The following is a 14,083-nucleotide window of genomic DNA, read 5'->3' on the forward strand; positions in this document are numbered from 1 at the left end:
CAGAATATCTGTATTGTGAGGGCGACATTGTTCCCTGGGCTGCAGAGACTGGACCACGCAGGCTCTTCTTCTCTTCACCCTCCTTCCTGTGTTTGGTATACATTCCTGACTTAGCAACAGGCACTCAGGCGGGCATCATAATGCTGCTGGGTTGTGGGTCCTGTTTGGTGCTGCGGAGGAGTGCAGGGTGGCTTTGGTGGACAGGAAAATCCCACAGAGCGGTTCCACAGACTTGTCCACAGCTACCAAGCCCGTTGCTGGTGGGGCAGCTGGAACCCAGGTTCACGATTCCCGGCCCCCTGCCGTGTGCCCTTGGCTCTGATGATATGCTCTGCTCTCAGTGTGGCAGGTGTGTCTGTGGAGGGCTATCCACAGTGTCTTACCTGTCCCCACCGTGGTGTCACAGGTATTATCCTCAGCCGGTCCGAAGCAGTTTCACTGTCAGCGTCCGGGCCACTCACAGCTCCTTCGAGCACTGTGGTGTTAAGAGATTGGATAAAAGTTGGTCTTACAGTTTCAGCCTTTTCTTGACTCTGGTGGTGCTGGGAACCCCCTACATGTGTTTTTCTCTCCTGCTGGCTGTAAACTCAGGATGAGGGAGAATGTGAGCGGTCCGAACTTGTTCAATTATTACTGAATCTAGGACCCTAAACAACAGCATGGAAGAAGGAATCTTGCAGCCTAATTATAAACTAAATAATAATAAAGCCAGAGAGCCTAAATGGAGGGGGTGGAATAAAAGAAGGAAATGTACAAGGTTTCATCCCGAGTCAGAATATACTGGATACACCCTTGGCTAGTATAATACCTGACGGGGTGCCAAGAAACCATAGAGTTCTAGATTCCATCATATCCTCTCATTTACTAAAAAGTAGCCGTATTATCTCCTTTTGCCTAGGATTACGGGACAGCCAGTACAGTTCAAATGATCAAATTGCCCTTAAAAATCTTCAGTCTGATGTTACAGAGAAGAAATCTGACTTCACCGAGGTAACATGTTTCTAATTTCTAGACCAGCCAGTAAAATGCAGCCAACTATAAAACGTGATCATGGGCCTACTTATGATGTGTTTGCATTTTATTTAGTTTAGTCAAAACTGAATTAAGGCAGGGGCGCCTGGGTGGCTCCGTCGGTTAAGCGTCCGACTTAGGCTCAGGTCATGATCTCACGGTTCGTGAGTTCGAGCCCCGCGTCGGGCTCTGTGCTGCCAGCTCGGAGCCTGGAGGCTGCTTTGGATTCTATCTCTCTCTCTCTCTCTCTGCTCCTCCCCCACTCGCACTCTGTCTCTCTCAAAAATAAATAAATTAATTAAAACATTAAAAAAATTTTAAAGTATGCCGTGTCTATTTAATCAGTCTTTTATAATCTTCACCAACAATTGGTAAATTTGCAGTATCATAGGAGAGTACGGTGATTGAATCTCAATTTTAAACCAAAATTTATCTGCTGGAGAGAGAGAGTGAGAGAGAGAGAATGATGTGCAGCATTTTGAAGGTGGAGAAGAGATAATTGGAAATCTAACAAGCTCTAGTACACATCATTATAACTGCAAAAAGCATCAGGAATCTGAAATAGGGAGAAAATCAGAGGTCATATTTATGAAATGATATGTTTCCGATTCTAGAGAACAAAGCACTCTGTACACAAGGGTTAATGTTACCAATGTATCACAGACCAGGCTCTGGCTAATGGATGGACTCATTCCATCCTTCCCATAATCCTGGGAGGGAGGTATTATTATTATACCCATTTTGCAGATGAGGAAACTAAAGTTCTATAGCTCCAGTAGTTGACTTGCCCTGAATCTCCTACCTCATATGCTGTCTGGCTCCAGGCTTCTGTTCTTCCCTTGCTCTAAAGGGCTGGCCATAAAGGTAGACTCGTTCGAGTTAACACTTTTTTTTTTAATGTTTGTTTATTTTTGAGAGCTAGAGAGAGACAGAGAACGAGCAGGGGAGGGGCAGAGAGAGAGAAAGACACAGAATCGAAGCAGGCTCCAGGCTCCGAGCTGTCAGCACAGAGCCCGACGCGGGGCTCGAACTCACAGACCGCGAGATCATGACCTGAGCCGAAGTCGGACGCTCAACCGACTGAGCCACCCAGGCGCCCCTCCAATTAACACATCTTAAAATATGGACTTTCCTGCCTGAAAGAATCGTCATCCAAAGGGTTCGTTTATAAGGCATCTGTTCTCTTTCATGAGTGGATATTCTGCCATGAACTTTTGTAATTCTAAGAGGTTGTGGAATTATAAGAATCGATGTCTCATGACACATTAAAGTAAGAAGGGTATCTGTGAAAAATATCTTTCCCCTGAAAATGCTTGTCTTTGGTATTATCCTTTGATTTAATTCTGCCTGTAACGAAACTTGACATTTCCTTCAGAGACCCCAAGCCTGAACTCCCACACAATGGAGAAAGGATGCTATTCTGGCTGCTGAGATCTAGTCATCAATATTGAAAGCCCTTTCTCTGTGGAAGCTCCGAGCTCGCTGTCTGAGGATGTAAAGATGCCTGGCTATAATTAATTTGTTCCCGGAAAGCAAGAGCCGGAACCTCAGGTTGCAGGGAGGGAAATGAGTAGGAGGAACAGTGGATCATTGAGAACCATCCCTGAAAGGAGGTACCCAGTTAAGAAGGGCAAGATAATGATCAAGTCGATTGCTACTCTTTTGAAGAAAGATACCAGCTGAAGATCTTTCCCACCTGATTTTCACGCTGAGCTGGCAAATTCCAGCATCTGATGCTAAAATTAATCAGTTTGGTTATCAGTGATATAGATCGTTGGGGCTATGTGGTTGGATCCCTATAACACACACACACACACACACACACACGGTCGTTATCTGTGACAGAATTCAAGAACTCAGAAATCACACCTTCTAAGCCTCTGCTTTGGAACGATCTGGACCATCTACTTTGATCAGATCAGTAGCGTGACTTTCAAATTTCCCTCCCAACTTTGAGCTTTTAAAGCTCGTCCCCGTGTGTTTGTTATAAAGACGGTGTGCATGACGGAATACCCCCGACGGATGCCCTTCCTTGGTAACTGCCATAAATCTCCGCCTCTCCTCCTGAGCCTGCACAAGATTGATCACTTTCCCTTTCAAAATTCGTCGAAGCTGTAGAAATGATATGCAGGCACTTCTTCAACCAAGTGATTATTTAAAAGGAATGAAATATGGAACAGAGTTTTCTTCTTTTAAAAAAACAACGTGTAAATTTTCCTGATAACAAAAGCAATGGCAGCACCATGTAGACACTTAGGAAAATATAGAAATACGTAAGAAAATATTTATATATATTTCGCTCCCTTCTTTTTCCCGTGCAATTTTTTGTTACGTACAACTATAATGCATATCAACTTTTATAGCTCTCTTTTATTACATAACATTCTATCACAGGCAATTTCCCGTGGCATTTAAATTCTTTGTAATCTTTATTTTTAATTTCTACAGAATACGATGCAGTTGTGCCTGCCATGATTTACTTACCCGATCCCCTTTTAAGCAAGACATTTGGATTCCTTCCAGCTTTTCACTGCTGTATGTTACACTGTACCAAGTCCTTTGGTTTCTTGCAAGTGCGTGGAAAGACAAAAGTTTCAGGACGGAAATGGAGAAGACTCCATTGCTTCCATTTATCTTAAAACGGCCTTTCCCCACTGCTACATGCCAGAGAGAACTCATATGTTTGAAAACACTCTTACGTCCCTGACGAAACACCACTAGGTTGACAGAGGACTTGGTGGTGATGATTCTGGATCCACCAAATAGGAGTAAGCATGCTTGCGGCTAGCACGGAGGTGACTGCGGAGTGTATCCGTGCAGATACGGGGCCAAAGAATCCATCTGGAGAGCATAGCTGTAGGCTGCAGAGCAACCCTGGAAAAGGGAAGAATTGTCAAGTGGAGGAAAATATAGATTTCAAAGCCACAGGTTGGATTAGATGCTTATCCTTTGGAGAAATAAATTGCTACAAGAATGGAAGCATCCCCATTCTAGCGGTTCAGGATCCCATGTCTGACCATCCGCCACTCATCTCTTTCTTCCTTCGGTTTATGAGATGGTGCCTTTCTTAGCAATATGCCTTAAGGCATAAATATAAAGTTAAAAGCAGTCAGTAAGATGAATAAAACTGGGAAAGCAGTTACCAGCCCTCCAAGATCATGTTTGAAACATTTAAAAGCAATCAATGTCTTAAAGCTGCATTTATGAGAAAGAAAATGTACAGATGCCCGTATTGTGTGAGGATGGTCAGGAAACGGGTGATTTATTGCCAGAGCAAGACGCGATACACAGCTATTCATTCGACCTTGCTCTGACCTTGAACATTCTACTTTAAATGCAAGATTATTTTCTTTTCAAATCAAATCTTACATCAGTTAATCTTATTTTAGATAAAAGATACCTTTTTTTCCCCAAAGCCGTGTTCAGTTAACCCAGTATAAAGGACAGTGGAGTGGCACCCTGGGATAGCTTCACTGGGAAAGATATTTGATGTGAAAGAAGGGATTGCTTTTCTGAGAAGTTGCCCTGATTTAAAAGCAGTGGGCCAAGTTAGGAGCATCGACTAGCACCTGTGTGTCCTGTCTTTCTTGGTTTCCCAGCCCCGGAAGAAGATCTGGACACAAAGTGGTGTATTGTAGTCTGTTATGAACCGGATTGTATCTCCCCCCAGCTCCAAATGCATGTGCCAAAGTCCTAACTCTCAGTGCCTCAGGGTCTGACTGTGTTTGGAGACAGACTCTTTCAGGAGGTAATTTAGGTTCAATGAGGTCGTGAGGGTGGGCCTTATCCAATATGATTGATGCCCTTGTAAGAGGAGGATATTTAGGACACTGAAAGGAGAAAATGCAAAGATGTGGTGGGTGGGGGCGCGGGGGAAGAGTCAGAAGGAACCATCCCTGCTGACCCCTTGTCCTCCGACTTCCAGCCTCCAGAACTGGGAGGAAATAATATTTCTGTTGTTGGAGCCACTCAGACTGTGATGCTTTGTTACAGCAGTCCGGGTATTTATTTATTCATTACGTTTTTATTTTATTTTTGAGAGAGGGAGAGACAGAGCGTGAGCAGGGGAGGGGCAAAGAGAGAGGGAGACAGAATCTGAAGCAAGCTCCAGGCTCCGCACCGTCAGAGCAGAGCCCGACGGCGGGGCTCGAACTCACAAACTGTGAGACATGACCTGAGCCGAAGTCAGACGTCCACCCGAATGAGCCACCTAGGCACCCCCAACAGCCCGAATTTTTAAGAGGTTGGACCTCAACTTTAATTATTTAATGGATCTTCATGAGAAAATAGGATCTGACAGAGAGAACTTCCCATATGAGTCTAGGATGCATATTAATTGGCAAAGAGTATAGTGTTTCGTTTTTAACGTTTCTCAGTCTATCCAATGGGGCTTTTGTCAAAGCGGAGTGTAAACATCTGAAAAAACACAGTAAGATTTAACCAATAATCGCAGTCCCGACAATTGGATTACCTGCTTGGTGTTATCGCCAGTCTGTTAACGCCATGGGGCCAAGAGGTGTCCTCAGCCTGGCAGGTAGTAGATGATCAGTAGATATTTCTGATGAGTTAATAAAGGGTTCGATCGCGACCCTATGTTATAATGACAGACTTTGCATCTAAAAAGGTTTCATTCATTCTACATTCCCATTGACAGAACTGCGGTGTACTGGGTACGTGACGGGTTCTTTCCGTTTATGTAATTCCAATAAATGCAAACGCCTTCCTCATAAATGCCCCCATGCCCCCTCATCCTTCCATACGTTTGAGTACCTCAGGTATCCTCTGATTTCTGCTAAATCACAGAAAAAGTCATACCCTGGAGTTAGAGAACATGTTCGTATTTTCAGGTGTGTACTTTCACATCTGTCATTGTTTTTGATGTCCCAAACTTCCCGGAAAGGTAGAGAAGGCAAACAGACTTTTGTTTGGACTGGACTTCTGTTAGCATTTCTCCCTCAGGAACAGCGGTATGTCAGGCATCGCTCTGACATACCGAGCGATGCCCCAGCTTCAGAATTAAGTTCAAATTCACACCAGTCGTCGTTGTTCTTCCTTCGTCCGTTTGCATTTGGTGGACCCAGAGTCGCAGTTGTGTCTGCCGGGCCCGAGGTAACGAGATGGCGGCTGGTTCTATCCCATCCTCCTGGGCTTCTAGGACCTCCTACAGTGGCACCTGCCACCCCAGGGTAGCCCCAGGGTGCCCCTCCAGTGTGTGCTCAGGATGGGCCCCAGGAGGTCTGAGTCCTGGCCTGGCATTCCTTTCACCATATGTGTGGTTAAAAACATAGCTTCTGGGGGCACCTGGGTGGCTCAGTGGGTTAAGCATCCAACTCTGGATTTCAGCTCAGGTCATGATCTCCCAGTTTGTGAGATTGAGCTCTGAGTTCAGCTCTGTACTGACAGTGAGGAGCCTGCTTGGGATTCTCTCCCTCTCTCCCTCTCTCTCTCTCTCTCTCTCTCTCTCCCCCCCCCCCCCCCCGCTCTTAAAAAAAATAAGTAAATAGGGGCAACTGGGTGGCTCAGTCGGTGGAGTGTCCAACTTCGGCTCAGCTCATGGTCTCGCAGTTCAGAAGTTCGAGCCCCATGTCGGGCTCTGTGCTAACAAATAGCTCAGAGCCTGGAGCCTGCTTCGGATTCTGTCTCCCTCTCTCTCTCTCTCCCCCTCTCCCCTGCTCATGCTCTGTCTCTCTCTCAAAAATAAATAAGTGTTAAAAAAGTTTTTAAAAAATAAGTAAATAGCTTTAAAACAAACAAAAAAATACATAGCTTCTGGGTCTTACCCCAGAGATCCTGATTCACCTATGTCTAGAGAGGGGGAGGGAAGGGTCCAGAAGTCTGTATTTTTATAAAAAAATGTTTTATGTTTTATTTTTTATGTTTGAGAGAGAGAGAGAGAGAGAGAGAGAGAGAGACAGAGAGCGAGTAGGGGAGGGGCAGAGAGACAGAAACAGAGACAGAATCCGAAGCAGGCTCCAGGCTCTGAGCGGTCAGCACAGAGCCCGAATGGGGCTCGAACTCACAAACCATGAGATCATGACCTGAGCCGAAGTCAGATGCTTAACCGACTAAGCCACCCAGGTGCCCCCAGAAGTCTGCATTTTTAAAATCCCCCCCCCACCCATCAATACCAGGTGTTTTTTATGCAAGTGGTTACTGGCCCAAACTTTGGGAGACATTGCAATAAAGTCTAAAATCAGACCAATACAGCACGCTTTCCAAGTTGAGTATTTGGTTTTTTTCCTCCAGAGACTGTTGTCAGAGGAATTCCTAGTAGGGATGATTATACCCTGGGTGGGGTGCACAGGCTCAATTATTATCAGAACTAAGTGTCAAGTGGGAGGGGCTTCGTACCGTGTCAAACCGCATGCAGTAGGCACCAGGGGCCTTGTAATTTTCTTGTATGCAAACTACAGCCATGGAGGGGGCGCCGTTGGAAGCAGAGACAGAGGGGTCGTAGAAGCATCTGGCAGTGGTTCTCAGCATCCCCTGCCTGCTGGAATCACACTGGAAACTTCAAGAACGCTGATGCCTGGGCCCCACCCCCAGGGATTCTGACGTCATGGTGCGGGGATGCGGCCTGCGCTTGAGGGTTTTTACAAGCTCCCGGGTTGTTGTGGGCAATGTGGGCTGAGAAGCGCTGAGGACGAGGCCGCAGGCAGAGCTCCCATTAGCCATCTGGGAAAAGGTAGCCGTGATATTTTGATTTTTAGGGAACCGAAGTAAATTTTAAGGTGGCTCTGTGTGTTTGTCACCTGTCTCGTGTGGTCTTTTGAATTTCCATCTTCCCATGTATCTTTCACATCGAATCATGGGTAAGGTGCTAGAGATTGCCCTGGGAAACAGGAAAAACAAAAGAAAAAAACCAAGAAAGAGAAGCGGACCGTCTTCCCGCGTGGAACAGTAAGAATGCAATGAGCCCGGGGTGCTAAGATCACACGTGCTGGGCCCCTCGTCAGAAGTCCGGGTGGAGGAAAGCATTACATTAGTTGCATAAATGAGTGTTAATCCTGCTCTGAAGAAAAGGAAGTTTTGTGCTTTCTTATCACATCGTAGGGAAAGAGAAACATTTTGTCATCAAACACAAGGGCTTCCCATCCTTGAAAAGCCTGGCAGTCTCACGGTCTGTTCGTGTTTTTCTTTTTTGTTCTTTAAATGTGTATTCTGAGGGGGGGAGGGGCAGAGAGAGAGGGAGGGAGAGAATCCCAAGGAGGCTCCCCACGGTCAGCACAGAGGCCGACACGGGGCTCGAACTCACGAACCGGGAGGTCATGACCTGAGCCCAAGCCGAGGCTTAGCCCACTGAACCGCCCAGGTGCCCCTCTGTTCGTGTTTTTCAAAGCGTGCTCCCCGGATCAATTACCCAGGCTCATGGGGGTGTTGGTGAAGCCGCAGATGCCTGGGCCCCGCCCACAGACCCGCACCGTCCGAACCTCCAGAGCCTGGGGAACGTGCAGTTGTAACAGGCCAGGTGATTCTCAGGCCCCTCGGAGCTTGGAAATTGCCGCCTACCTGCTGAGCACCAATTAAGCCTCCAGGCTCCGCACGCGGTGGGAATTGAGTCGTTACCGTATTATTTGGGGTCCTGTGCAGTTCCAGGCAAGGGTTCGTTCTAATCGTGTGGGATAACGAGCATCAAAATGGGGGCCCGTGACCCTGCAGGCAGTCGCCCACGTAGCTTTCTGCGATGGTTTACGCATACGCATGTTAAAAACAAAACCGGGACGGGAGAGCTTCCTCCGCCTGGTGTTGACCTGGTCAGATGCTTTCTTAAAAATCTCAGCGTGTCGTTTTGGACGTAGATCTGCTGGTAAGGAAGCATGGAACACCTTGATCCCTCTACCGGACAGAAACCGTGCCTGGGCACTGACATGCCCCTGGGCACTGACATGCGGCAAAGCTCCACCTGTCTGGTTCAGTGCCCCTCCCCTTGCTGATAAGTGATTATCACGGTCGCTGTGTTAGTCTAGGTAACTGTCCAGCTTGGGTGTCTGATTTCTCTTGTTCTGCTGTCTGGGATTTGACCCCCATGATGGCATGCATGGGGAACCACTGAAATGCAGTCTACGCTAGTAAAGGCGGAAGATTGTGTTAGGGGGTTAGGGACCCAGGCAGGGAGAGGGCTCCCCGTGGAGGAGGGAGGACTCCTCTCTCACACATACCGGTGCCCCCAAGTCCCAGCCCTGCTCTAGAACTGGGTCCTGCCTCCCCCATGAGGCTGTGAGCCTCTATTCAGGTGCTCCTGGGCCTGGTGGAGGCAATTATTGAAATTCGAGGATACCCAGGGACACAAACATGGTTAGGTACCCAGCAGAGAAAACCCATTCCCCAGTCAGAAGAATGATTTCCAGAGGGTATAACCATTTCATAAACGGATCTGGGTGTTCTGCCTTCCTGAGCACGCAGAGGTGGTGTCAGGTGTGTAGGGCAGATGGCCTTGGACGAGAACACGGTTCCGGACGTCCTCTTGGGCCTTGAAAGAGAGTGCGCTGCCTGCGTTACAATGGACTGCTTGAATAATTGCCGTCTTTTCCCATTTGCAGGAGACTCTGGCATCGCAAAACCCAAAAATGATTTCCTCCGTAGTCATTTCACAGCTGATTGACGAGAATAAATCAAAGGCAAACCGGGCGGCGCTGCCCGCGCCCTGCGCGCCCGCTCTGCACGCACGTCCCGCGAAGCCATCTCGGGCGACCCGCAGCGGGGTCTCCATCAGCCGGGCGTTCGCCCTCCTTCCCGGCAAGCGGGCCATCCAGACACCTGCGCGGAAGCCGGGACCTGACCCCGAGCTGCCGTCCAATGAGGAGAAGACGTGCAGCGGCCCCCAAAGGGGCTTTGCGTCCATCACCATCACGGCCAGGCGCGTGGGCCCCCCAGCCAGCGCCCTGGCGTGGGAGGCCGTGGGGGACCCTCTGTGCACCAAGTGCACGGTCCAGGGCGCTCTGCTCGGGGACCCCTCTGCTCCGGCCGGGGGTACCTATCCCCGCCCGCACCATGGACCATTCGCTTGCACGGAGTTCTCCAGAAACTGCTCTGTGGTGACGCTGAAGCTTCCCGAGACCCATCCCCGGCCGTGCGGGGGTCACGAGTGCTGGGTCACCAATGTGGACAACCGAGAGAACGGTTTTCCTCCAGGGGCCCCGCGGTCGGGAAAGAGGCCGCTGGTGTTCAGCTCCTGCATCCATCTCAGGGTGTCTCAGCAGTGTCCGAATTCCATTTACTATCTAGACCGGTCCCTCTCTGTCCCCATCGAGCAACCTCAACTTGCTGGCCCTAAAATGCACAGGTCGGTCCTGTCGCTCCACCTAAATTGTAGTTCACACAGATTGACACCAGATGGAGTTGATGGCACAGAGAACGGAGGGCCAATGAGCAGAGCCTTGAAGCCGGAGCTCACGGAGGGGAACCAGACCCTCCTAGGCCCCCGCTGGAACCCAGGTTTGCACAAAAGTCTCTTGAAGGAGAACCCGTTGCCGGAGCAGGTGCATTCGCGGCCCAGCGCCTGTCCCTGGAGTGGCTCACCTCTGTTGGAAAATACAGCCTTCTCGGAGGTGGGAGCCAACCAGGTCACTGGAAGAAAAGGGAAAGAGGATTGCGCAGCTCGACACGCCGGTGATGGTGCCAACCAGCTGTCCATTCACATTCCTGGCTGGAGCTACACAGCAGGTGAGGGACGCTCCCCTCCTCGGGAGGTGGGGCCGCCAAGGACAGGTCCCCATCGGTCGGGTAATCTATGCAAGTGCCCTGCCAAGGTGGATAGTGAGTTTCTTCTACGTAACTTGTTCCAAAAAGCGGTTCTCAGGAGCATTGCTTTGTCTGCTCGGCTCTCAACTGGCGATTGATGGCTCGGTGTTGATGTCTTCCTTAGATATGCACAGATACTTTTCTAGATTGTAAGAGACCTTCCCTCAGAGTTTTGTTTCCAATGGTAGCGCCACACCCTGCCATGTAACTAGCAGGAGGCGATAGCCCCCAAATGAAGTTAATTTAGGTCCACGATGTTCCAAAACAGGGTGAAGAGGGCAAAGTGCTGTCTACTCCCCGAGGCTCTTGTCTCTCTGGTCTGAACATCTGAGGGTTTGGAGGCGTCTAGAGGGCTGTACTTCTTGTCTTTCAATCAGATAGTTGGTATTTATGGATTGGTCTTAGAATTCTTGTGTGTGTGGGGGGGGGGGTGAGGGGGAGATTAGTAATTCTGGGACATTTTCAAAAAGAAGCACACTGGGGATTCTACCTGCGAAACAGCAAAAACCGCAGTTTTCTGCTTCCTTGGTTGTGTTTTCTGGGGCAACTCGGCTAGAATTTGTTGCTATTTCTGCCACTGCAAAGGCCAGGGAGAATTCCCAAGGACAGCCGCCCTGGGTACCTTTCACCTCTCTTAGGAGGTCAGGGAAGAGGAGAGCAGGTCTTAGCCCCAGGCCAGATTTCGTTCTCTGTACAAACTTCCAATTTTCAGTTTTGCTTTTTGCGAGCGACTCTGATTTATGAATTAGTGACTTTCCACTTGGGGAAAATATTTAAAGATAATAGTAGTAAAATTGGAAATGCAGCATACGCACCATAATTTTATAGTGTAATTTTTGTCCATTAAGGCTTTATTAATTAATAAAAATGGCTGTAAAACACTTTAAGCAATAATGCGCGTAGAAATGGTAAATGATGTAATTAATTTTAACAAGAGTGTATATATTGAATGCTCAGAGATTTTTAAGGCAATTTGACATGGCTTTCAGGTTGATTAGACCATTGAAATGCCTCTGAGTCTGACAGGCTGACTGCAAAAAGTAAATGTAAGCCTGTCTCAGTGTTGCAAAACTGGGCCTCGATTTAGTGTTTTAAGAAATTGTTCAAGTCAACCACTTCCTTTTCCTTGTTGATACAGATTACTGGAAACGTACAATCCACATTGTTATATGCCTGCCACCCCCACGCCAGAGCATATCCGGGTGTTGAGGTTGTGTCTCTTGTGTCTCATGGTGTGAAATAATCATTCGGATTTACGGCACCTTCGCGAAAGGGTCTTTAAAGATCACTAGAGCGAGGTCTCAAACATTGATTTCGGAATAGAGGAGCATGAACAGAGAAAATCCACCCCCCACCCCAACTTATTTTTGGCTTTGGTGCAGAGAAGATATTTGATTTTGACTTTGTGGAATGGCTGCTCGTGTAACTGATGTTCTTAGGCCAACAGTATGAACGAATTCTACTTCCTGTGGGCCGACTTCCCTCAGAACAACTCCATATCCCAGAGAGTCCACATGCAGGATTTGAGTGGCTCTGAATCACGTGGTCTCATTGGATCATTTGAGGAAAGATCTTCACGGAGGCCAGATCACCTTTTTTAGAGTTACCGATCTCGTATTTTCTAGCGCAGGGAAATGTAGACAAGCCGCCCTGGCTCTCCGAGCCTGTTTCTGCGTCTGGGGAGCTAGAGAAGAGGGGCATTTGGTGTTCTGGAAGGTCCCCTCTAGCTTGGAAAAAAACCCTCTGCTCTATTTTCCTGAGGTGAAATCTGTGAGTGAGAGTGTCCTTGTGACTCTGGATCCCTCAGTCATCAAGCTCAAAGCCACAGAACCTTGAGCTCGCCATTCTGGGCACACGCCTCAGACGTGTACATAGGCACACGCATTCATTCACACACACGACCCGCCCCGTACTTTCATACTTTTGCACTCAGAACCTAGTTTGCGATGGAGCGTATGCCTTCCCAGGTGCCAAGAATGTGCTTCTTGTCCAGGCTGTTGCAGTTTTGCCTGAGATTTATAAGCACCACTCATGGGCTGTAACCATCACAGTCTGTCGTGTGCTAAGCTACCCAGCACTTCGAGGGGGAGCTCGCCGACCTTCGTCTTGACAGAGCTTTTCGAGCCTTATGGCAAGTGTTTTCTGACAGGGGCAACGCTCATTAAAACTCTGAGGAGCTGTTTGTATTTCCTGTCCCCAACTGGGATCTTGTCCGGGGCGTTCTCGACGGCCCCCTGTGGCTCCACTTGCCGTGAGCGGTCTTCATGTTTTCATAGTTACTGAATCTGATTCTTTTTATCTGAAGGATCCCCAAATCCCAGGTGAGCAGCGTCCTCTCGAGCCGCCTTAGTGACATTCAGCCTCAAGGGAGGCACGGCCTGGGAGATTCCGCAAACAGAAGCAAGGCGGCTTCGGTTCCAGTGGTTAGGTCATCAGACAGGAAGTGCTCCAAATTGTATTCTAGAATGAGCCTGCCGGACGCACCCAGAAAGACGGCCAAGATGAGAGAAACTGTGAGACTTGCAGACATTTGATACGGTACAGATAGGCCATGTCTACTGGGGCACCACGTTCTAACAGACAGAGGGGGACCTGTTCTCTTTCTAGCGGCTGGGGGCTTAGGAATGGGTTCCTGCTTTGCCTCTCTCCTCAGTCCCTGTGGGTTTATTCCCTGTATCTCTGCTGTCGGGGCGTCTCCTGCCGGCACCCACTAGATGGACGTGGCACAGCTCCCTGCCCCGCCGTAAGGAAGGCTTCACTGCCACCAGCAGGCCATCCTACCAACAACCACGGCAGGTACCACGCACATCCTGGGTGCCAGGCCCTGGCCGACATCCATCGTGGAATCTTTCAAACCATTCTGTAAAGACAGTATCACTTTCCCTGTCGCTATCCCTATTAGGTAGGACCAATGAGTCTTGAAAATAAAATGATAGGCCCAAGTCCACGTGGCAATGAAATGTCAGAGCCGAGAACAGTCCTGGGTACTTGGCTCCCCACCGCCCCGCATCCTCCCGGCAGCAGCCCGGGGCAGAGGAGTCGGATGGGTGGGGAACCCTCTCAGTGGCAGTCGCCATCTTCTGTTGTCACCGCGAAGGGGATGTTTGAAGGCCACTCACGGACACACAGAGGAGTAGTATCTGGTGGCCAGAACCTAACAGGAGAGGGGGCTACGCAGTTAATTTCTAATCAAATGTAATAAACCACGTCGTTTGGTACAGTGAAAATTTATTGGCTCAGAAGTCCTTCCCAGCCTGAAACCCCCTTCCTTGTGGTGTTCCTTGGCGTCTACAGTGCCGATCTGAGTAGTTGTCTCTTTGCCGGGTGTTGC

General features: G+C 48.8%; 1 protein-coding gene and 1 long non-coding RNA gene across 2 annotated transcripts in view; both read left to right on the forward strand.

The window, feature by feature from the left end:
* LOC144613210 (uncharacterized) overlaps positions 1–4,145 on the forward strand; it is a 28,929-nt gene extending 24,784 nt beyond the window's left edge. Inside the window, exons 2-3 of the long non-coding RNA XR_013550593.2 lie at positions 899–990; positions 3,460–4,145. This is a non-coding gene — a long non-coding RNA (uncharacterized LOC144613210). The remainder of the gene's footprint in view (positions 1–898; positions 991–3,459) is intronic.
* The window catches only part of CD2H10orf90 (chromosome D2 C10orf90 homolog), a 270,251-nt gene that overhangs the window by 194,333 nt on the left and 61,835 nt on the right, over positions 1–14,083 (forward strand). The window contains 1 exon segment of the mRNA XM_060641211.3: positions 9,552–10,674. Coding sequence (XP_060497194.2) covers positions 9,552–10,674 — 1,123 coding nt within the window.

The sequence above is a fragment of the Panthera onca genome, chromosome D2 (genome assembly GCF_046562875.1).
Source record: "Panthera onca isolate mPanOnc1 chromosome D2, mPanOnc1 haplotype 2, whole genome shotgun sequence".
In the NCBI taxonomy this organism is placed as follows: domain Eukaryota; kingdom Metazoa; phylum Chordata; class Mammalia; order Carnivora; family Felidae; genus Panthera; species Panthera onca.